The following is a 25268-nucleotide window of genomic DNA, read 5'->3' as shown; positions in this document are numbered from 1 at the left end:
AATTTCTGTTCACAAAAAGCAGACAAAGCAGTTTTGTCAGTTAAAGCTAGACTAAAATCTATTTTGATTTTTGTTTACAAAAGATAAATAAAAAATGCTCTAGTTTTTAGTTTTTATTTACAAAAATGAAACAAAATTGTTTTTAGTTGGGGTTCATGAAAACTAGACAAATTTTTAAATTTTTTTTTTTTTTTACAAAGATTAGAGTAAAATCTTTTTTACGCCACAACAACTAGCCTAAAGCATTTTTGGTTTTTGTTGAAGAAAACTAATAAATATGAAAGGACTAAAATTTTATTTAAACAGATACAGAAGTTTTTTTTTTTTGCAAGTCCCAAAAGTTCTTCTCTTTTGGAGATACTCTGGCTTCATTGTCTGTCACTTTAATCCTGATGCCTCGTAAATTTGTGTCAGTATCTTCGTAAAACATTCAGGCTGCGCCCCCTGGTGTTCATGCAAAGTAATTACAGATGGACGTTTGACAGCTAGTATATGCTAAACTAGCTGATCTAGTTTATTTTGTAATTACTCAATTTATCTGTCAACATAGTTATCAACTAAACAGCCTGTTAGCTAGCTAATCTGTCTGCTTTCCTGACGCACGCAGTTCAGTTTCTTCGTAATTTACTGGAAAAGGTCAAAATTTTCTACGTAATCGAACCCAATTCTGAATTCGAAAGAAGAGTTTGGCAGACAGTGGAAATCACAAATTCTGTTTTATTCATATTCGAAAACAGGCTTTATGCTGTAAATATCCCTAATAATTGATTATCAAACCAAAATTTCCTCCGTAATCGAATTCCATTTAGTCTAATAGGGAATTTAATTCAAGCTAATTGGATTGAATGGAGTTTTGGTTAATTAACATTTGAAAACAGACTGTATGTTGCACATATCCCTAATAATTGACTATTTATCACCTCAAAACTTCCTATGTAATCGGGGCAAACTCCAACTCAAAACTCAAAGTTTCGCAAATATATCAGAGACAGTTGAATTTTCGTATATGAATTATAGGAGTTTTGGTAAATTCAGATATGAAGACAGAGCTACATGAAAACAAGATGTTATGCTACACATTTTTCCTTGAATTTCTTCTCAAGAACTCACCGGTCACCTACTGCCTAATATACCCTTAATAATGTTGTGGCTGATCGATGAATATTGATTATTTATCACCCAACATTGCTGTAAATGCAAATTATCTATCTGGCAACAGATGAAGGACACGTTAACAGCAACTGTCTAATTCTTCTTGACAAGAACCTTTTCTATCTGGCAGCAGGCGACTGAGTCAGAACTAATAATCATAACTTAACTTTTCTAGATCCCGGCCTTGACAGCTGTGTGGTTTTTCAGGTTACCGCTGCTTGACTCTACTTGTCGGGACTCTTTCTTTCTCTGCTCATTTCACTGCTTAGTAATTGGCTCCTGGTTCCTATTCCAGTCTTATCAGCGGTTGTTGCAATTACACAAAGAGAGATAACGGACTCATTAGCACTGTTTACCAGCCTTTAACCTGAAGCACTTTAACCCTTCTGCTGCTGGACCAGAGGAAACTGGCAGAGTTTCATCGGAAAGGAGAACAGAGAAGTCGGCGTGGGGTGAAATAAAGGTGACACGAGTTTCTGTGGAATGAATAATGAATTAAAGGAAACTTGACGCCAGATTTGTGCTTGCGTGGCTTGTTTAGTGTGATTTAGGCCCCAATTAAAGGTGAGAAAAGCGACTTGAAGAACTATCTTGTGCTTGCGTTTGGCCTCAGCAGGTGTCGGAGTGTTTGACATAGCTCAATGTACAGAGCAGGAGCTAAAACAGCTCTGCACTTTGGAAACATACCCCTCTGACATTTCACCGGTCGCAGCGGAGTCGACACTCAGCGAGGGTCTGAGCATTTGTTGGCTTTGACTTTGCCAAATTCCCACCAAACTCCACCCATCCAGAGGGGCGTGTGCACGGCCAAACGCGTGCATGAGCGCAGCCTATTCTCTAAATAACCTGTTGATCCAGTCAGGCTGACACTCAGTCTCTGCAGGCAGCAGCAGGCTCTGGCTCTTCTTCCTCCTTCTGCTGGCTTTCATCTGAGTCACTGTGAGTCTTGAGGGTTTTTTCCTTTTTCTCTTTTTCCAGCTATCACACAGATTTCTCAGCGTTTCTCTGACAGATGGGGTTAATTTCAGCTCTGTAGCAGCTCTGCGTGGTTTTTTCTCTCTGTAAAAAAGTAGGATTTCACTGCTGATGATGGAAAACTTCTGTAAGTTTTTGCCTTTTTTCTGTTATTTAATGATACTAGACTAGCTTTGATGAGTAACTCACCCTTAAAAGTAGTTGTAAGGAAGATTTATATGAACATTTTAAAGTCTTAGAAGTATCCAAACTGAGGATTTTTCAATTTCTGCTGTAAAAAATAAGGTTGTGTTTCAATGTTCTAATTCACAAGAGTCATTTAAACCAGATTTTCATTCATAAATTTAATAAACTGGGTAGATTTTACCTTTATTTACTGCTCTGCATGTAAGTGTCACCTGAGGTAACCTGGGAGAGGCAGAGCTGACATCTTAGTAGCTCTACACAACTGTCAGAAATGGTAATTAATAATAATAATGTAATCCATTGTCCATTTCAAGAAAATGTTTAATTTATTAGCATAAATAGGCACTGATACCCTGATCAGAATTAATTTTGGGCTTTTTATTAGCATTTATCGTCTTGTTTTTACATAGTTTGCATTTTAAAAGTAAATAGAGGCCAAAATTCATGTTTAAACTGTTTCTTTAGAAAAGATGATGCAGACATTAAATCTAACAAAATAAAGTGACAAAAGCCTGTTGGTGTATATTTTAGAGTTGGCTGAGACGGTATAGTTTGTGTTTATTAGTGCAGTTTCTTGTGTTTTAATGTAGCTTTCTAGATGAAGGGTGATTAATTACAGATATTGCACGACAAAGGTTCATTCTCAGAACTTCTGTTTTTTTGATATACTCCTTTCACATTTTTACTCACTATGGGCTCATTTTTTTAACTGCAATTTAAAGTCCCGAACCTCTATGGAAACAGAACAACCATGACTAGAAGTAGAGAGAATTCAGAAATGTCTTCTGTTCAGTATGACACAGAATGATACAAAGGGGCAAAATGGCACAAAAAGATGCTGAAATGACATAAAAAGACAAAGGAATGACACAACCAGATGCAAAAACTGAGACATAATGATGCTTAAATGACACAAAAAGATGCTAAAACAACTCAAAATGACAAACAAATGACATAAAAGATGCAAAAATTGACACAAAAAGACCCAGAGATGATACAAAAGATCCTAAAATGACAGAAGACAAAAAATGACACAAGAGATGCAAATATTGACAGAAAAGATGCCAAAAAGACACAAAAATGACACAAGAAGATGCTAAGAAGACATCAAAACACAACAAATGACACAAAGGGGTTAAAGTGACACAAAAAGATGCTGAAACAACACAAAAAGACAAATGACACAAAAGATGCAAATATTGACACAAAAAGATGCTAAAAAGACTCAAAAATGGCACAAAAAATGCTAAAACAACACAGAAAGACAAATAAATTACTCAAAAGATGCAAAAAGGGCCACACAATGATCCTAAAATGACAAAAAAGACATCAAAAGATGCTAAAACAACACAAAAAGACAAAAAAATGGCACAAAGAATGGAAAAATTGACACAAAATGACACAAAAGAGGCTAAAATTACACAAAAAGAGAAAGGAATGACAAAAAGATGCAAAAATCGACTTAAAATGATGCTAAAATTACATAAAAGCTGCTTAAACAACACAAAAAGACAACCAAATGACGCAAAAGATGCTAAAATGACAGACACAAAAATGACACAAAACCAACACCAAGAGATGCTAAAACACAAAAAGACAAAAAATGACATAAAGGATGCACAGATTGACACAAAAAGATTCAAAAATGATACAAAAGATGCTAAAATGACACAAAAAGATGCAAAAATTGTCACAAAAAGATGCTAAAACTGGAAAATTACACAAAATGACAAAAAAAACACTAAAGATATTGATAATACAAAACTATTTTCATTAAATATAAGAGTAACCCTGGGAACATTAAACAGTTCCGAGGTGTTTCTTGCTACAGGCACATTTTGATTCACTGTTAGCTCATTTTTCACTGCAATCTAAAATCCTGCAGTTCTATGGAGGCAGAACAACCATGTAGAAGCAGAGGTATAACATAGTTTAAATGCCCTAAATCATACGTTTCTTTGTGGGGGGGGGGGGAATGAAATCAAGATGTTTTTCCAAGTGTCCACAGGTGCTACCAGTTCTGGACAAACCTGGAGCTCCACATGCTGTAAATCACTTATTTGACTTGAACTATTTACGCTTTTACAACCTCTACAAACCAGTTTTTCTCTCTACATACATTTAAATTTAGATATGCATCTTTAATGTAAAGCACACACAGAGCATTTATTATGGACTTGGGTTACCTGCTCAACCAGTTGACCTGTAAACTGGGGCTATAGTCCTCGATGCAGCGACCTGGGTTCGATTCCAGCTCACGGCCCTTTACTGCAGGTCCTCTCCCATTCTTCTCCCTGCTTTCCTGTCTGACTCTCAACTCACCTATCTAATAAAGTAAACAGAAGGCCAAAAAATCCATCTTAACACCAAAAAATATGTCTCAACTCTCTAAAATACGTCTTAATCCTGTAAATTATACATCTCAACACTATAAAAATACACCTTAATTGTAGAAAATATGTCTTAATACTAGAAAATACGTCTTTACGCTAAAAAATATGCCTAGGTACTTTAAAATAAACACTATAAAATACCGTCTTAACCTCCTCGTGTTACTGTTTCTGCACTTTTAGTCCTTTTATTGGAAAACATCCAAGTGTTTCTCTTCTTCTTCAGCCAACAAACATCCATCATCAGTAAATATGAGATAAGGTTCTTCTTCTGTGGTGTTTAAACCTAAAGAGGGTATTGTCTTCAGCAGGAAGAACCAACGTAAACACGCCGTTACGACACCGACTCAGACCTTCATCACCTCCTCATTATTAAACCATTTTCTTCCCTCTAGCAGTAAACTTCCCTCAGGTTTCTGAATGTCTTTGAAGTGAAGTTCACCTGTGCTTGTTTTGGAGATGGTGTGGAGATAGTGTGAGAGCCACGTGGATCCTTATTCTTACCAGAAGATGGAAAACAAAGGTTGGAAGTGGAGGACGAGGAGGAGAAATGACACGTAGGAATGACGGAGAACAAAAGGAAGAAGGTTTTCGGGGGTTGCGGTGGATGAAAGGGCTGCAAATCTCACTTTCATTTTGGTTTTTGTGGCCATGAAAAGGAAATCCTCCCTGAAGCATCAAAGGATCAGACCTGAGTTGTGCACATGCTCCGTCACGTTCTACCTTCCTGTGTCCAGATCGGCAGGAATGTGTCTCTAATTATGCTTTTTTTCTCTCTCTCTCTTGTATCTGTGTGTGATGCCAGAACCACCCAGAGAGATCCAAGGAAAAAACCTGCCGGAAGGGAAAGAAGAGTGGAAAGAAGGCAGCACAGTGGCAGGAGAATGGACTGAAGGTCTGCGTCTTAAATGAGTGCAGCTGAAAGGAAACCATGTGTTCGATACTCACCTGGACCTGCTTCCTGCTGTGGATCGGCTTCTCCCTGCAGGACAAAACCCCAGGTAGGACACAAACGCCTCTTTGTCCGGCAGCTTCAATGATCCGTCTGCAGGAGGGATTAAAAGGTTCCTCTGCAGAACCCCATACAAAGACCCAGTTTGTAGAGAAAAAAGAAAAAAAAAAAAAAACTCTGGGCATTATTAAAGCTGCAAGAGTTCCACTCAGATGGTTTTACCTCTGAATTTAATCCCAAGGATGAACTCAGGATGGAAACATTCTGTAATGAATGAAAGCTGCAAAACCTTGAAGGAAAAACATCGTCTGGTCTGATTTTCACAGTTTTCAGCATCATTCCTGAGCGCTGACAGAACGTTTGACTCAGCTGCTTCACATCCGTCGAGGTTTTACTGTAATCTAAACAGCTTCACTTTGAAATAAGACATAAAATTAAAGTTACAACTAGCTACACTGTAAAAATGAGTGTTCTAAAACCACTTTTACCTGTGTTTTCTGCTAAATTTACTCATATTTTAATGTTTTTCTCTTTTATGTTTTGTTAAATTACATGTGATAATGAGTAAAAAGGAAAAAGTAAGAATGTACATGTTATAACTGACGTCCACATCAAAAATCTGTATTTTTCCAAATGCTTTTACAATGCTTGACTGTAAAATTATACTATTTTTTATTGCATTTATATTTTAAAAATCTATATTATAGAGGTATTTGCTGTTATTTAAAAAAAAGTATATAAAAATGGCTTTAAAAAATAATTAAAGAATTATAAAAAAGTAAAGTCTAGCGAAATGAAACAAAAAGATTTAATCTACATGTTGACTTTAAAAAAAAATCTGTACATAGCGGCAACATCAAAAATTTTCAAAAATTCTACATTTAACCATAAAGTTAAACTATTTCTGCTGTATTCAAATTTTTTAAAATCTGTTTTTGCTGTCGTTTTTAAAAAGTATTATATTAAGGATTAAAAAAGGAGTGATGTGATATATATATATATATATATATATATATATATATATATATATATATATATATATATATATATATATATATATATATATATATATATATATATATAGTATAAGTTTTGGTAAACTACACATAAAATCTAGCAAAATATATTTTTTTTAAAAAAGTATTAATGTACATTTTGACTTAAAAAAACAACAAAAGAAGTCCTACATAATGGCCACATTACAGATCTGTGTATTGCAAATACTAATTTATTCTTTTACATTTGCCCGTAGAATTAAACTGCAATGTAAAATATCATCTTTTTACAGCTAGTTGCTTCTATTAAAAAAAAATGTATATCAAAGACTGAAAAAGGGTAAATATATTTTAACTGTTATTTTACAGATTTCCCATAATTTGCGAAAGTACAGATTATAACTGGCAAAATCATAGAAAAAAATACTGATTTACATTCTAACCCTTAAAAATGGACCAAAACTGTAACTAATAATAACTAATCTGTATTTTTACGAATAGTAATTTGTCTTTTTTACAACATTTGGCGATTCACCCACACTATTTTACTATATTTAAATCAGCAATTTATTAATTAATTTTTTCCAGATATTTGCTGTATTACAAAATATATATATTAAGGACAAAAAATGGTAATTTAGTCATAGATGATATGTAGTAAAATCTCATAAAAAAGGATTAATGTACATGTTGACAGTAAAAAGAAAAACGCTAAATCCATACATAATTTCAATATTTGTTTTTTTACACGATTGATTATAAAATTACACCATTTCATTCTTTTTTTTTCTTTTTCAGTGTAAATACATGGGTCACTGTACAACTAACTAAAAATATTGGTCAAATGTGGATTTTTTTTCCCGTAAGTTTAACAGCAGACTTTCAGCCTTATCACAGCAGGAAATCCTCAGGTGTAATCGATCACTTTAACAATGACTACATTCTATTTAGCTGAGCTGGTTCCAAGGTCCTGGTTATGTGAACATTATGTGACTCACTTTTATGGCTCTATCAAAGTGTGCCATTGTTTCAACTGTCCTTTCCTTGTTATGACAACTCACAGTGTTTCCATGTAACTGCTAGGAGAATTTGAACGTAAAAATGAAAATTTAAAGATTTAAAAGATAGTGCAAATTTAGCTTGTTTCCAACCATGGCTTTGTAGCACATAAACTAGGCTTTGTAGTGAAGTCAGGAAAAAACCCAGTTGTTTGGTAATTGCTAATCTTCAACTAGTAAAGGGGCACCATGACAAACACTTCTGTGAGGCTTAATGACTTCTGGCTACTACTCTGCATTAATCCAAGTAGTCATAAACTAGATAGTGTTTCTAACACCTGGCTACAAATTATGCTAAATTTATTTCACCAGCTAACCCATAATTTATTGATATCGCTGTGTATATCAAATAAATAATTCAAATTCATAGCATGAATGATAGGAGAAAAGTTGAACTTTTGAAAGTTGAAGATCCCCCCAAACATTATCTTGCATGGGGCACCACTGCTGCATCCTGGGCTTAGCGTAGCTTAAGACGACCGTGATTTGTTTCAAGAAATACAAACAAACCAGAACACGACTCCCTCTGTAGCAGAAGGATAATGAGGTGTTGTCAGACCATTCTATGGTGGTGACACAGCGCTGTGCAGATCTGGTCTGACTATGTAGACTAAACCAACTTCTGAGAAACATATGAGTACTGACCATGTGTTGGAAGTTTTCCCTTTTCTTTGCTTTTCAACACTGAATTGTGCTGAATTTAATCTGACTTTTTTGACAAGAATTTACCTTAGAGTTAACAGTCTTTCATGCCAGAATGAAGACAAATTTCTGCAAAGTACTGTCAAAAACCAAACAATGCCACAATTTCACACAATAATCTTAACTCGTGGTTTATTTTCCAGTTGGTTTTTGCAGATAATCTTGCCCTTGAAAATGCTTGTGAAAGGACCTTGGGTTAAGTTGACTTTTTCCATATTCAAGCTTAACAATCAACTTTCATGCCACACGACGGAATATAAAACCTGCCGACTCGCTCTGCAGATCTGTGAGTTCAAGCTGGAGGAGTTTCAGCTCAGGCTGGAAATTTGGTGTTAGCGAAGCGCTATCGCCTGTTTGTAATCTCATTTAAAAGCATTAATCTGCTGGTTTATCAGTTAAAGCTTGTACCTAAACGGAGCTAAATCAAACAACGGCATGCGTCAGGTCGCACTTGGAGAAAACGTGTTTGCGTCACCGCAAAACTTTCTGCAAGGGCACCAAATGCCACATCGGTGTGCGACCGCGGTGTCAGCGCCTCGCAGTGCTGCCAGGCAGGTAAACATCGTCACTCAGGTGTGAGTCAGAGCAACGCTGCTGTCAACGGCGTGATTTACAAGAAAAGCAGGAACAAGCGCAAACAGCTGTGACAATGAGCTCCGTCATAACACCATCTGCAGCGAGTGAAGCGCTGAAAGAGCCGCAACAATTAATCCCCGCAGCTATTCATCTCTTGCCATGCCAGTAACTGTCGCACACTTAGGCAAACACACAGATGTGAAAAGATATGACGTGCAAACAAAGGATAATCTAATACCGTCTGGCACGAAACCAATTCTCTGATTCCAGTTTTGTCTCGGTTGTCGTCCAGGCGTCGCCCGGCCTGAACCTGTCAGAGGGAAACAGGAGCATATAAGTAGTGAAGTGGTTTTCTGGGAGCTGGTTGTGGTGTGTGTGGAATTCAGAAATAATCTTTGAAAACATTACTATGAATCAAAGTGTACACAGATATAATCTCAATCAGTCGTAGTATTGAAAGTACTGATGGACAGGTGAAGCAGAAAGGTAAGAAATCCTGTACAAAGCTGGAACTTCCCAACTAGATTAGAACATTTTGGATCCTTTAGCACCAACAGATGATAAAAAAAAACACCTAATTTGATGCTGCTTTTAAAGCGTAAATGAGAAAGAAGTCACTTGTATTGGACTAATTTTCAGGAAAAAAGTTGGAAACTCACAAAGCAGGAAACTATATGAACCTTTATGCACACCAGGTTTTGTCACATCACCATTTTGACATGTAGAAATAGCAAATATTTCAGGTTAAATCATGTGACAAAACTGGGAATGATTTGTTTTAAAGCTGCATTCGTTGACTTTTTTGTTGTTTTGATCTGAATTAGTCTGACTTATACTGGATGTTGCCTAAATCGACCACTGGATGCACATTTTATAAACCTTTCAACTACCCTTTGACTATCTATCAATAATTACATTTCTATACAAGTAGGGTTGCTTTAAGTTGTTGTTTTTTTTCCAATCTGAGTCAATCGATGTTTCATATTTAAGGATTAAAGATTAAAGTGTTGAGAATCAGACCAGACAGGACTGGTTTTCATCTTTTTTTAACAGGATTTACAGATTAGATTACCCTCTTCTGCTGGGAAATTGCAACAGTAACGACTAAATCTGCATGATTCACCACTTTAGGCTCAGATGTGGATGTTGGATGCGGTTTGGTTGCATTAAACTGGCCGAGGTGTTTGGGTTTTACGCCAAACATGTCACAGAAAACTTCAAGAAAACTGGTACAACAGGCGTGTAAGAACTAGAAAGTTTGAGGTTGGGTTTCCTGCCAGTGTTTCCCAAGAACTTGGTTTGATTTCCCCGTTTGTGTAATTCATGCTGGTGTAATCTCTTCGTCACTGACCGGATGAATAACTCACCTTCAGCTGTGTGGAAAGACCAACAAATTCCCGTTTTGTCCTCACGTGTTCACCGTTCCAGCTGTGAAACACTCTAAAGCTCGTACAAACAAGAGAGAAACAGCCGAGATGCACATTTAATTTGATATTTATGAGCTGCCGTTCGGGGATTAAATAAATCTAAAACATCATTCTAGGTCAATATACTTACAGGATGATTTCATCAGTTTCCCCTGTGGACACAAACGATGCTTTACTATACAAAGGAATGGACATTGATGGATTTGGGTAAATTTTTCACTTGTGAACAGTTTCTGCCTCTTTTCATAAATATTTACCGCCTGTTAAAACTTTTTTCCATTAGTGATGATTCAGGAAGTCGACATTTGTACATATTTACCCTCAAAAGAACAGATTTTTTCCTCACATAGTGATATCAGCGTCAATTAGTAGAATAATCACGCACTGTAAAAAAAAAAAAAAAAAAAATCCCATAAAAATAATGTGAAAATACCAGCAAACATTTGTAAAACAGTAATATATTTTTTAACAGATTTAAATGCAGTAAAACAGTGTAACTCCATGCTTGAGCACAGATTTTTGATGTGGACATTATGTAGAATTGTGGCCTGTTAATTTTTTAAAATTATTTTAACATTTATTAATTTATTTTTTAAGTCAACCAGTAAGTTGTTTTTTTTTCTATTTTTATTTATTTTAGTTTTTTTTCTAACAGGGAACATCTGCAAAATCACTGTTTGGCAGAGAAAATACAATAAAAAAATGGTGGAATAGTAACATAAAAAACTGGGAAAATAGCAGCAAATATCTGTAAAATTGTGATTTTTAATTTTTTTTTTAACACAGATTAAAGTCAACCTGTAAATTATTTTCTTTTTCTAGTTATCTGTAATTTACCAGAGCAGGAAGAATTTGAAAAATCCCAGCCTGACAGAAAAAATACAATAAAGATGTACTAATATACAAAACTGTAAAAAGTAAAAAAAAAGAAGCTGAAAATACCAGCAAATATCTGTAAAACAATAATATTTTTTAACAGATTTAAATGCAGTAAAACACTGTAATACTGTGCTTGCAAATAAATGTTGTAAATCCAGATTTTTAATGTGGACATTATGTAAAATTTTGGTCAGTTTATTTTTCAGATTATTTTTATATTTATCAAAAAAAAATCAACCAGGAATTTTTTTTTCTATTTTTTTAATTAGTTTTTTCTAACTGGAGGAATCTGCAAAATTACTATCTGGCAGAAAAACAAACAGAAAAATGGTAGAATATTAATCTAGAAAACTGTGAAAGTAACAGCAAATATCTGTAAAATTGTGATTTTTTTAAACAGATTATACAAGACAATAAAACTGCAATTTAATCTTACTTTGTTTTTAAACAGTTAACATTTACATTTTTTTTCTGTTATTTTACTTAATTCAACAAAACGGGAATATGCAAAACAGCATTTTTTCTTAATGGATTTACTATTTTTCAATTATTAATATACATATATTTTCTAATTTTATGGCCAAATCTCATAAAATAACAAATTACCATTCATAAAAATACTCATTTTTGATGTGGACATTATTTACAGTTTAGCCTGTTTTTGTTTGTTTGTTTGTTTGTTTTAAACAAAATTTGCAAAAATAACTGCAAAATTGTTCACCACTTTTCCAATCTATGTAACATACATAAAATCTAAAAAATTATCTTTATAGTTTTTCAGACATTATTTACAGTTTGGGACTGTTTTTATTTGGGTAAACAAGTGAATACATACTTATGGAATTTATTAGTTATTATCTGTCATTTATCAAAACTAGGGAAATTTGTAAAATTAAGGTAAATTGTAAAAATAAATTACAGTTAAAAAACATGAAGAAACATTATTTTTTTACCGTTTGACTTGATTTATCATCATCCAATCAGCATACAGTTTAAAGTTTACACGTTTTGTGAATTATTACGTCTATTTTTGATAAGATGCTTGCTTTTATACTTCATTTGTTTTATCTCTAACCTGCAGTTTACAGATCTACATTTGTGCAAAATCTTGTTTTTGCTTTGTGAAACGTGTTTTATTGTCTTTGTAAACGGGGCATATAAGGGTGAAAAGAGTGGATGATAGATGAGCATGAAAACATCTTTTGTTTTCGTCTTGTTTGACCAGTTCAGAATAAAGTCATAAATTAAGTTTGTAATCTGAACCGGCTGAAGGAAACATCTCCAGAAAACAAAGGTTTTCATGTTTCAGTGGAGGGATGCTGATATCTGATAGGCTATTGTGTAATAGTTGTGTTTTGGTGTTTTGGTGAACATGACAACCAGCTTTTCTTCCCACACAAGAAGAAACACCAGACCGCTGTACAAACTCTTAGGTTGGACACACACAGTAGTATGTTATCGTGGTTAAAAAAAACTCCAAAATTACACCATTTACTCGAGCAAGAAACTGAAAAAACTGAAAAAATCTCCATACTTCCGACTTTCCGACAGTCCATGAACACATCATGTGCAATGTACAATTCCATCAGCAGAAATAATCAAATTTTAGATCAAATCAGCGTACAAAGCATTTAACACAGCAGAGTTATTAACACAATAACAAAAACCACAATAAACTCTGTGTATGTTTTGCATTAAAGACACATTCCTCAATAGAAATGAACAGAATTTGAGTTTGAATTTACCTTTTTTAACAGCAGAGATGCAGTTTAACATACTTCCTATACCTTGAAAAAATAAAAACTAAAATTGTATGTATAGATATATGATTTTTTTCGAAAATCTTGCAGCAAAGATACTAGAAAAAAAACATGTGAAAATAGCGAAAAAAACTGACTTTTATTTTTGACATTATTTACAGCTTGGCCTGTTTTTTGGGGAGTTTTTGTTTTTTTACAGTCAACATTTAAATTAATACTCTATCTTCTGTGATTTTACTAGATGTTATCTGTACTTGAACAAAACAAAATCATAAAAATAAGAGTTTAAAATTATTTAATATTTCTCAATCTTTAATATACACAATTTTGTTTAAAATAAAGGCAAATATCTGCCAGAAACTATGCAGAAACACAAAATGACATAAGAAATGCAGGGCCTGAAAAGATAAAAGCACAATGCAAAACTGAAATAAAATAAGCCTTTATCCCTTAACCCTGATAACAAAGTTTGCACCGGTGACACTATATCATCCTGTTACGTAACTTTAACTTACTTTTTCTGGTCTTGCCGTCATGTTCCAGACGTCACCGTGACCTGCTTCGTCTCCGAGGAGTGTTTCCTTCCCTGTAGCTTCCAGCCGGGCGGCGAGGAAACCGTCGAGTGGTTCCGGCAGGACGTGGTCGTCTACAAGTTTGAGCGGAGCGACGATGACGACGACAGCGACAGCAGCAGCAGCAAAGAGCACGTCGAGCACGATCAGCTCGCCGGACGGGCCTCCGTCTCCCCGCACCTGGTAACCCGCGGCAACGCCACTCTCGTCCTCAGGAGGAGCAGCCTGAAGGACCGAGGCACCTACAGGTGTCACGTTCATACCAAGAGGGGCGAGCACACCGCCAAGGTCATCCTCAAGGTGGAAGGTGAGCTCCTTAATTAGTGGATTGATCTGATCTCACCCTAACCAGTCGAGGCAGACATCTGCTCTTCCTGAGCCTAGTTCTGCCGAAGATCTCCTCCTGCATTTTATACAGCTTCACAGGGTTTCAACTGTACTTACAAGGTAAATAAAGCAGCAAAAATAAACCAAAAAACAAAGGTGGAATTCTGCAACACTTAAAAACTACAACATTATGAGCGTAGTGACAAAATTATATTTCAACTGATTTAAATACAGGAAGACAGCACAATTTAAAGCCACAAAATTGTGGAAATACAGTTTTTTGAAACTATTATTATTTACAGCATTAATTGTAAAAAGTCGAGGCAGACGTCTGCTCTCCCCGAACCTGGTTCTGCCAAAGATCTCTTCCTGCATTTTATACAACTTCATTTAAACCGTAATGTTTGAATTACTTACTGGGTAAATCGGGCAGCAAAAATAAACCCAAAAAAATGGTGGAATACTGCAACACTTAAATACTATCACACTGTGAGAAGAGTGACTAATAGAATTATATTTCAGCTGATTTAAATACAGGAAGACAGCACAATTCACTGCCACAAACCGACCAACCAACCGAGGCAGATGTCTGCTCCTCCTGAACCTGGTTCTGCTAAAGATCTCGTTGTGCATTTTAAACAACTTCATAGGGTTTCAACTGTTATGTTTAAATTACTTACTAGGTAAATCAGGCAGCTTGCATTGTGCTAAAGGAGATCTTTTTAAAAAATGTAGGGAAAAAGAGAAAACATACACTGGAGCAGTTGAGGTAGACGTCTGCTCTCACTGAACCTGGTTCTGCCGAAGATCTCCTCCTGCATTTTATACAATTTCATAGGGTTTCAACTGTAATGCTTAAATTGCTCTGGTTAATCTACACTGTAAATTACACTGTGGGGTCTCAACCCCGATCTTCAAACTTCTTAGGTTAGTTTTTAACTTGTTTCTCTGCTGGAAAAACACTTTGGCTCCATGACTGTTGCTTTAAATCTGCATTACAAATGACTCGATGTTAAATCAGGGCAGAACCTCCTTCACACTTCCTCAAGAGATATTTAACAGATATGGTGACACACTAAGGCGTCACTGCAGGGGGTTTCCATGACACACCAGGAAATACCAGAGAGGTGTGCGTGGGCTTGAATTTAAATTTGAGAACTTCAGTGATTCTTTTAAAGCCTCAGCTGTCGCTTTTTTAAAAAACTGAATATCTCAGAATTATCAAGAAAAAGTTGAAATCATGTCAATAGCTTATGCTGAAGTCCAAAAAAGGAAAAATCTTAACATTTCAAAAATTAATATCTTCACTGATATTCAATCAGTTCCGGGCTGGACCCCCAACCACCCTCCTAGAGGGCTGGGAGGGGTAACGACCGCCCATCAAAGGCTAACGACTCACATTAACACCTAACGAGTCTGTTGGTTTCGGGTCTTTGTCCACTTGTTTTTGCCACCACCCTCCTGGTGGATAAATATCTGGTACTCCCCACCAGGCTTTCAGAACTGAAGAAGCCTCTTGGATGAGAGGTGAAACGTTTTCGACTCACACGAGGTTAGTCCAGTTGCCATAACTTATGCTTGCTTGAGAATTACTCAGAAACAGACTAACGGATTTTTATGAAATTTTCAGGGAAGGTCAGAAATGACACAAGGACCAAGTGATTAGATTTTGCCAGTGATGTGGCTTATAGTCTGGATCCACAGATTTGTTAAAGATTTCTGAATCATTGCCAGATAGCAGCATGGCGTCACTGTAACTATGACAACAAGTGAACACTACATCAGCTGCCTGCTGACGACCACATGATTGTGATCCTACTACAGATCGAACACGGAAATGATACAAGGAACAATTGATTAAATTGTGGGGGTGTTTCTGAGTCCCATCAATTCCTGCTGCCCGCTACATATTTAGGTCATGTGATTCTGTATCTGTACATAACGTGCACATGCATAACACACGCCTGTGCTCAGCGCAAGGTCATTTTATTTGTGGGTACATCTATATTAAATGGACACATTCAATGTTGCTGTGATTTCTACCTCAAATTTTTTAAGATTTCAGCCATCTGAAATGATACGACTGAGCAGCCTTGGTGGAGTACTGCGCTCTCTGAGTTCTTTTCTTGTTTATTCTACCTTTTACTACGGACAGAAATATCACAGTAGTGCTGCTGGAACCGTCTGTGCCTCTATATTATTGCTATCAGAGGTCTAATGTCGTCCTGATAAGACTGATGCTATATTAAGCGGTGGCATTTACCAACATTTCTGCGTACAGCGCCGATCCAAGGCCTGTTCCTGGAGCTGTCCAGGCTCAGCGGCTACGAGGAGATGAAGTGCACCGTCCGGGACGTCTTCCCGGCACCTCGGGTAACCTGGGCGACCGAGCCGCCCACCTTCGAGGACCTCCGTCCCGTCACACGGATGCAGGCCGACAAGAAGGGCCTGTACACAGTGGACAGCCGCCTCAAGAAGCTCACCGGGCAGCCGGACCTCATCTACATCTGCAAGGTCACCACTTCGTACGGAGGGCCGGCCTGGACGGCTTCACTCAGGGAGAGAGGTAAAAAAATATGTTTCATTGTGCTGAAAGAGGAACAACTGCTTCTAAAATCACTTTTGTTGAGTGTAACTCCACTGTGGACTTTAATCAGTCTCCCTTTTACAGTTCAGTCAGAGTTGCTGTTGAAAATCTCAAGCATTTGGACAAAAAAGTACCTGAATGCAAACACATAAAAATAAAGAAAAAGCCCAAACCTCACATGTTTATTCGTGATGTGCATAAATCCTGTTTTGAAAGGCATTTTATCTTTTCAAAAATCACCAAAATTACACCATATATCATAGCCAGAAACTCTAAAAACTGAAAAATTCTGCTAATTCTCAGCGTTTGTATATTATCAATTCAGCAGTCTGCACAATATTCAATTTTATTATTATTTATGCTATTGAAAATGGTGGAGTATTTTGTGTTAATAATAATAAAAAATTTAAATAATTAGAAACAGTACAGATAAAGTGCGCAGATTATTAGAAGAATTAAAACTTCTAATAAAAACGGCTAAAAAAAGACAATAGAAGGTTAAAAGCATGAACGAGATAAAGTACAAATAGAAAAAAGTGCAGTCATTTAAATAAAAGTCACTTTAAATTAGGCGCAGGATTAAAATTGTGATCTTTCATCAAAGTCACTTTACTTTTACGAGGCTCATTTTAAAAATTGCCAAAAATAAACAGCGTTTTCCAGATCCTATAAATAAAATTACATAATATTAAAATACATAAAATGACAGAAAATTTCAATAAAATGAACTGAGAAACCATGACTATTTCAGCTATGAGCAACAAAAAACCTAAGGGAGTTGGCGCCACCAAGTGGTAAATAAAATGTATTAAATATAGAGCCAAAGTGATTTCAAGCTTATTATCGGGTATTTTTACTGACAGTTGTCACACAACTCATTCAACAACTGTTGGAAAGTATGAAAATTTGATGTTTTTTTCAGTTTTTACTGTTTATGGCTCTGATAAATGCCGTCATTTTTTATTGGCATTTATTTCTTTTGTTTATTTGTTTAATAGAAACACACATTTCAAACCTGCTGGCAGATTTTGAGGATCAGAAGGTTAAAATGACTTTATATAATAAAGATGAGACTGGATTTGTATATTTTTGTGACTGCAAACAAAAACTGGACATTTTAAATATATATATTTTATATAACACACATTTATTCATTTACTTTTGAATGAGAACAAAGTCATTATGGTACTTTTAACTGACAGAACATTTTATTATACATGATTCATTCAAGAACCGTCAGAAAGTTGAAAATCAGATTTTTTTTTTCAGTTTTTACAACAAAAATGCTGAAAGTTTCCTGATTTTTTAAATGAGAAAATATCCCCTTTTAGCCCAGATTTTACCTACATATTTCTCCGAAAACAACTAAACAACAAAAGCTAAATTTTGTATTAAGTGGAATTATCACCAGATTCTGTAAAAACAACAAAAATACTCAAACATGCCCTGTTGCACTGGGGGGCTCAGTTTTTGTTTTTTTTTTTTGTTTGTTTTTTGTTGCAGGATCTGGTCCAAAACTGTTTATTTTTGGTGAATTTTTTAATGAAAAACTGAAATTTTAAGGGTATAATTGGATTTTTTTTTTTTTTTTTAAACTGACAGAACCCTCGTCACACGATTTGATTGAGGACCGTAGGAAAGTTGAATATGTGGCCATTTTTTCTGCTTTTACCATTTCTGGCTAGGAATAAAACTGTAACTCTGGCGATTTTTAAAAATATTCTATCTATATTTTTCTCCTAAATGTCATATTAGGTGGAGTTTATCACTTCAGCACTTTGCACAGATTTCATTTTTTATCAGGCTTCCCCTAATTTTAAAAGGATAATAAGTTTATAAATAGTGACTCATTTTTAGACTGTAAAGTGCAGCATGTTCAGTGTTTTTTCTTCTTCTCTTGCAGAGATTCGAGGCAGTCAGGGCCGGGACCTGACCATCCCCTGCAGCGCTCCGACGTACCTCAGCAACCCGTCGCTACGCTGGAGCTTCTCCAACGGCGAGGATCCGTCCCCTATCCTCAGCTACGACAGCCGGTCGGGCCACAGCGTCTCGTCACCGTCGTGGGACGACCACGTGGAGCTGGACGGCTTCAGGGTCCCGTTCGGAGACGGATCCCTGCGGCTGATGGACCCCAAACACTCGGAGCACAGCGGCAGCTACATCTGCGAGTTCTCGATGCCGCACAGCCTGCACACCGAACGCAGCCAAGTCACCATCGCTGGAGGTGAACAGACGCAAAACAACACCGTCAAAGAGCAAATACAACATCATAAAAAACAGGCTGAGAATCCACAGAAAAACAAAAAACGTTGTTTCTTGTAAATAAGTGTGTATTTCTACATGCAGGTGAGCGAAGCACAGCAGAGGATCAATCTCATTGGTGGATCGTCGCCGTGGTGGTCGTCGGGCTGGTTCTGGCTCTGGTCGGGATGTTGGCCTACCTGAAGCTGAGAGGTAACCATGGAGACGTGGACTAAATCTAAGTGAAAAGTGAAATAGAGATTCAAAATTGAAGTGTGTGGAAGTACTTAAGATGTCTGGTTTTAAACTGTAAATTATTTGGTATCAGCATTTATTTACGTAAAATGCGGATTTCGACTAAGGATGTAATAAATATCAAAGCAAACGAGCCAATCTCTGGGTAATTTTTACTATATTCATCAGACAAAACATTAAATGACGTTTTTAAATCAGATTTTATATTAAACTGTAAAAAAAAAATCAACTTTTCCATTAAACTGAATTGCATTTTGTTGCATCAAATGCTCTGAAGAACTTGTGAATATATACAGAAGCAAAAAACTTATTCTGGATATAAAAAGTAGAATAATTTAATATACTCCGAACAAAAAGAGAGAAAAATTAACCAAACGCACAGGATGAAGTCAGTTTTCAGTCTGTTTTATATATAATTATCTGCTATGTTAAATTAGGCCAAGATTATTTGTGTCCAGCTGATTTAGAAGCAGATATGTTCGGTTGAATAAACAACAGTGAATAAAATGTTTTTTAACTTCAGTCTTAATTTCGAATTCACTGTTTCAGATGTTTTTCTGCTTCCTTTATCTGCAGGAAGAAGCTCGAAGCCCAGAAATGATCCAGACGAGATCACAGAGCTGCATTCGGTTAAAGGTCGGTCAGCAGATAATAAAAACAGACACTAGATGGAGCCGGAGAAGAACTAAAGATTATTCTGTCTTCAACTCACTCATTCCCCTTTACATCAATCAAATGGACAAAATGTTGGATACACACTCCAATTACCATCATTTTGAATTGACTGATTAGGTATTTAATTTAATCATTAAAGAAAATCAACTTGTGTTTTTTCTTTTTTATGTATGGCTTTATAACTGTCATACTGCACAAAAGACCTTTTTGAGTTTCCATAGAGGTGCAGGACTTTATGTTGCAGTGAAAAAATGAGACAGGAGCAAATGAAACATCCAGAAACTGCTTAGAGCTCAGAGAAAAGTTGACAAAAACTGTATAAAACTACATGTGGACCCAACAAAGTGTCAAGTTTTGATGTAATTCTAATTTATATTCTAAAAATCTTACAGCTCTGAGTGACGTGAGCAGAGAAATGAAGAAAAACTAGTGTTTACATGAGAATTAGTTGTTTTGCTGAACTCCGTTGCATCCGTTTTTACATCTTCTAACCTTTAGACTCTGTTTCTGATCTTGCAGATGCAGCCGCTGACAGTAACCTGAATGAAAGCAGCCCGTTTGCTGTCGGCGGCACCAACGGACAATCAAACCTCCAGACTGGGACTCGGTTGACCTGAGAACCGACAGAAACAATGACCTAAACTAACAACGCACTAACAAGGCAAACACGCACACGGCTACACACTGAAGAGGAACGGAGGGCTTCTTGGAAACAGGAAGTCTCTGAAAGGATTTATTATTAAAGGATCACAGCATACACTTTAAAGTTACTATTTTGGCACGGTTTTGAGTCTACGGCTACTTTCCAGACTGTACATGCCGACGTTGAACAGACGATGCGTTCAAGCATCTCCACGAAGGGTTGCTGAGCCCTGATAGATGAGATGTGAAGTTGAACCTTTAGGGAAATGTTTGTTTTTGGAGATCCCTATAAGTGGCTTCTTCTGATTCTGAAAACCTGCAGGAATCTCACTATTATCTTGAAAGACTACCAAGAAGGTCAAGCTGAAGCACTTTCTGATGGTCCAGGAGCTACTGTGGCAATGTTTGCAGTGGAGCTTTAAGTCCTGCTCACTCCAGACAGCAGTTAAACTAAATTAACGTCTGTGGCATAGGTTTGGTTCCAGATGGTGAATTTATGATATCTGACGATTTTATTCCAAATCACAGACCACTTTGACTAAGAAAAGCTTCATTGAAGAGAAAATGAAGCACTAACTGGCGTATAAAGACGTATACAGACCATTGTTCGTGTCTCTGCAGTAGACTGTTTTATTCCTGCAACAGAAGGGTTTAGATGAACCTGAATCAAACAATACAGCTAATAAATCATAGTTTTACTGCAGGATCTTGGATTAGGGGTGATGTGATGTAAGTATTTACACAAACACCCCTATTATTGAGTAACACATCTGCAGCAGAGGATGAAGTAGTTTCACGACTGCAGTTGTAGGACAGTTATTTATTAGCTCTATTTGGGCCACATTACACGACGACAACTATACTCCAAAAGGGAAATTAGCTCCTCTAGCCCACAGACAATGGCAACAAAGACTGTTAATAACTTAGCACAATTTTGGGTGAAATGTACGTTTAAATCCAGAAATACTTGGACAGTGAGTAGTTTACTTGGTTGGAATAAATCATTAAAACCATAAGTTGTCGGTTAAAAAGATAATACTATATGTGCTTGGACTGAATGTAGTACACTGGGTGAAATAAAATTTTAAAACCATAAGTATTTGGACAGAAAGTAGGTTTTGGGTGGAATAAACATTAAAAACCATAACTTCTTAGAAGTATTTGGGTGTAAAAAAAAAAAAAAAAAACTTCAAAAGTACAAGTTTTTGAAATAAAATTGTAGTTCGAGTGGAACAAACTTTTAAAGCAATAACTCATTAGTTAGAAAATACTACTTTGGTGGGGGAAAAAAAACTCTAAAACTATACATAGTTGGACAGAATGTAGTATAATAAACCTTTAAGCCCAGAATCTGAGGTTAGAAAGTACTGTCTGGGTGGAATAAATCTTTACAACCATAACTTGTAGGTTAACAAGCACTATTTGGATCGAATAAACATTTAATCCAATAGGTACTTGGACATAAAGTGGTATTTTGAGTGGAATAAACCTTTCAACCCAGAATCTATAGTTAGAAAGTACTATTTAGGTGCAATAAACCATTAAAACTTTATGTATTTGGACAGCAAGTAGTATTTTGGGACAAATAAACATTTAAACTCAGAATTTGTCAGGTATAAAGTACTATTTAGGTGGGATAAACCTAGTACTAGACAGAAAGTAGAATTCTGGGTGAAACAAACCTTTAAACCTACAGGTGCAAAAGTAGTATTTTTGGGTCAATTAAACCATTAAAACTATAGGTACTTGAACAGAAAGTAGTTTCATGGGTTGAATAAATCTTAAAAACCATAAATTGTTAGAAATATTTGGGTGTAAGAAACCTTTAAAAGTACAAGTTCTTGGAAATAAAACAGTATTTTGAGTGGAATAAACCTTTAAAGCAATACCTCATTAGTTAGAAAATACTACTTTGGTGGGGGAAAAAAACTCTAAAACTATGAGTAGACAGAATGTAGTATAATAAACCTTTAAGCCCCAGAATCTGAGGTTAGAAAGTACTATCTGGGTGGAATATATGGACCCATAAGTGCAAAAGTAGTACTTTTGGGTCAAATAAACCATTAAAACTCTAAGTACTTGACCAAAAAGTAGTTTTATGGGTTGAATAAACCTTTAAAACCAGAACCTGTTAGTTAGAAAGTACTATCTGAGTGGAATAAACCTTTCAACCCATAACTTTTCAGGTATAAAGTACTATTTAGGTGGGACAATCCTATAAAATGATAAATACTTGGACAGGAAGTAGCACTTTGGGGGAAATAAACATCTAAACCCATAACCTGTCACTTAGAAAGTACTGTTTGGATGCAATAAACCATTAAAACTATACGTATACTTGGACAGGAAGTAGTTTTGTGGTGGTAACAAACCTTTAAAACCACTTGAGCGATCATCCAGTTTGATAAGTGTTGTGACAAACAAGAGTTGTAGAAGTTTGGTTGTCCGTCTCTGGTTCTGAAAAATGGCCATAATCGACCCTTGTGGTTTCTGAGTTCTTCTAACCAACGACAAATAGTATTTACTGGATATAACTCTAGTTTTAATGATATGTAATAGAACAATGAAGGTTTGTTGTGTAGCCAATGTGGGGAATTTTCCGCCATTAATGGTAATGTTGGAAAAAACTACTACTAGACGAGGACAAATACTCATTAGTAGTTTTTCAGAAGTACCTGCATTGAAGTAGGTCCTTTATTTCCATCAAAAACAGCCTTCAAAGAGATTCTACAGAGGAGGATCCTTCAGCTTCCTCTATTTTGGACATTCTGTCCTCTTGAAGCTGAGTCAAAGTGCCTTACAGTTAATCAACAGAGCTGAACCCGACAAGAAAAACTGCACTAATTTACTTCAACATCGAGATCCAATCCACTGATCAAAACGGTTCCACTGAAATATACTGAGTTTGCAGCATAACTCCACCTTTTTAAATGTTCGTATGACATGCACGTTATTCGAACACTGAGCAAACACCGGTTGCCACGACGACAAGAGGTGGACATTGTATTGTTTGATTATGTTGACAAAATGATGGTGTTGGCTGTTAGAGTTCTTCAAAGCAGAGATGTGATAAAGGGACTTAATGTAGTACCTGATTTAGCATTATTTCCTCAAAAAGGTCACTGGAAGACTGAGATTTGTGCCACTATAATGAAACAAAACTTCCTAAATATCAAATGAAAATAAGAATTTAAGATATAAAATGTAACATCAAACTAAAACTATAACTTTCATACAAATTATTGGGCTTTTTTGATTGCTTTTACCCTCACTGTCGGTTTGGACTGAACCATATATGGATTTCAAAATGCAATTTGTAAAAATGGAATTCACAAATCACGAAGGTCGCGAGATTTACAGTGTCATGCAACGGTTTGACAAACTCTTGCTACCATGTTGTTGAAATGAAATTTGACTATAAAAATTTAAATCATGAATTAAAATGCGGTATCTGTCAGAAAAATCTGTCAGATATTTTCCATATATCAATTACCCCTTCTGTTAGCTTTGTGCTAACTCTTTTGTTTTATTTTCCAGGGTGTGTTTCTACTTGCTAATGAGTTTTTGAGTGTCTGCCTGTTCGCTTTTCTCCTGCTGCCTGTGCTCAAATTTTATGATAACGCAGCCAAATTTCCCCAAAAAATTCCACATTTACATATTTTACTGTGTCTGTTGTCAGACAGTGGAACAAGTGTGACATAGTGACTGAAATGCAGCCCGTTAACGCGACATATTGGCCGGCGGTCGCTTCCAAGCTGCTCCTCTGCGTCGCTAAAACCCTGAAATCACCATAAACATGAGCTAAAAGCAGCTGTACTGGGAATTTGGTGTTAATTAAATCTGAAATTATCACTCAGATAGAAAGTTAGATGCAGCAGGGCGTCTTTATTGTTCTAGAATATTAGCCAACTAGCAAAATTCGCCAATGTGGATTGAAAAGTCAGGCAGCGACAAGCCCACAGTGAAGGTAAAAAGAAGCAGAGTGAACTGTGAAAAAAAACACATTATCTAAGTTTAAATATTTTTTCCCTCAGTCAAATTAGTATTCTGGTTTATTTTGGCACAAATCTGATTCCCGACCAGAAAAGCTTTTGAAAAAAAACAACAACAAATAGCTGCATCAGAAATCCTACAGACTCAATGTTTATGAGTCTGGTTTTTAGTAAAAGACAGTTTGTGTCATTATTTATGATGTGTTAAACAGGTGAGGATGTGTTTTCTCTTGAGGTTGGAGTCTATGAGACTGTTCAAATTCAAAGACTAACCTCATGTTCTGCCTCTAGCCTGAACTTAAAGAAGAGTTCTGGCTTCCATTTCCTGGGTCATAAAGGTTAACGAGACAGTAAATTAGCAAAAATCAGCTTTACTGTTTAACCTGCTGTCATTGTGCCTCGCTTGGTGCCACGTTTCATGAATTATACTTGACTTCTTTCGCAAATGTGTCATAAATATTGTTATTAAAAAGACTAATCGCTGAGTTTCCAGGTGTGTTGTTCTGTTTATTTTCAATCTGTAGGTAGAAAGCAGATTTGACTAAATTAGCTTCAAGTCTCTCAAAATGGGTTTGACTCATTGTTAGATGTTTTCTTTCTTATCAATATAATTTATTTAATTTTACATATACACTACCATTCAAACGTTTGGACACACCTTCTCATTTAATGTTTTTTCTTTATTTTATGACTATTTGTCTTAAGGACATAAAGACCTGGATGACCTGCAATTTCCTACTGCTGAATTCAGACAAGATTTAAGTCACTGTATTTGGCCCCAAACATCTCAGAAACTCACTTTCAAAGCATATAGTTACTCTGGATGGCATTACTTTGGCCTCCAGTAGTACTGTAAGGAACCTCTGAGTTATCTTTGATCAGGACATGTCCTTTAACTCACACATAAAAGTGTGTAGGACTTCCT

At 36.0% G+C, this 25268-nt stretch overlaps 2 protein-coding genes across 3 annotated transcripts in view; one reads left to right on the top strand and one right to left on the bottom strand.

Moving 5' to 3' along the window:
* LOC111580144 (gamma-aminobutyric acid receptor subunit rho-3) overlaps positions 1 to 16239 on the bottom strand; it is a 49217-nt gene extending 32978 nt beyond the window's left edge. Inside the window, exons 1-5 of the mRNA XM_023287754.3 lie at positions 13568 to 16239; positions 10544 to 10565; positions 10354 to 10426; positions 9225 to 9296; positions 4500 to 5773 (exon numbers count right to left, since the gene is read on the bottom strand). The gene's annotated coding sequence lies outside the window, so the exon portion shown is untranslated. The remainder of the gene's footprint in view (positions 1 to 4499; positions 5774 to 9224; positions 9297 to 10353; positions 10427 to 10543; positions 10566 to 13567) is intronic.
* Positions 1934 to 24828, top strand: hhla2b.1 (HERV-H LTR-associating 2b, tandem duplicate 1). 2 transcript variants are annotated; one of them, XM_055006938.1, is made up of 8 exons: positions 1934 to 2091; positions 5509 to 5704; positions 13596 to 13931; positions 16233 to 16517; positions 18442 to 18762; positions 18885 to 18992; positions 19611 to 19670; positions 20229 to 24828. In XM_055006938.1, the coding sequence occupies exons 2-8, from the start codon at positions 5635 to 5637 to the stop codon at positions 20324 to 20326; spliced, it is 1278 nt and encodes a 425-aa protein (XP_054862913.1). In that variant the 5' UTR covers positions 1934 to 2091; positions 5509 to 5634; the 3' UTR covers positions 20327 to 24828. The 2 variants fall into 2 exon arrangements, with proteins under 2 accessions (XP_054862913.1, XP_054862914.1); XM_055006939.1 differs by lacking the exon at positions 1934 to 2091 and adding an exon at positions 2101 to 2254.
* The last annotated feature ends 440 nt before the right edge of the window (positions 24829 to 25268 follow it).

Source organism: Amphiprion ocellaris, chromosome 22 (genome assembly GCF_022539595.1).
Source record: "Amphiprion ocellaris isolate individual 3 ecotype Okinawa chromosome 22, ASM2253959v1, whole genome shotgun sequence".
Lineage (NCBI taxonomy): Eukaryota > Metazoa > Chordata > Actinopteri > Pomacentridae > Amphiprion > Amphiprion ocellaris.
The sequence above is the reverse complement of the archived record's forward strand: the minus strand, read 5'-3'. Positions and strand labels throughout refer to the sequence as shown.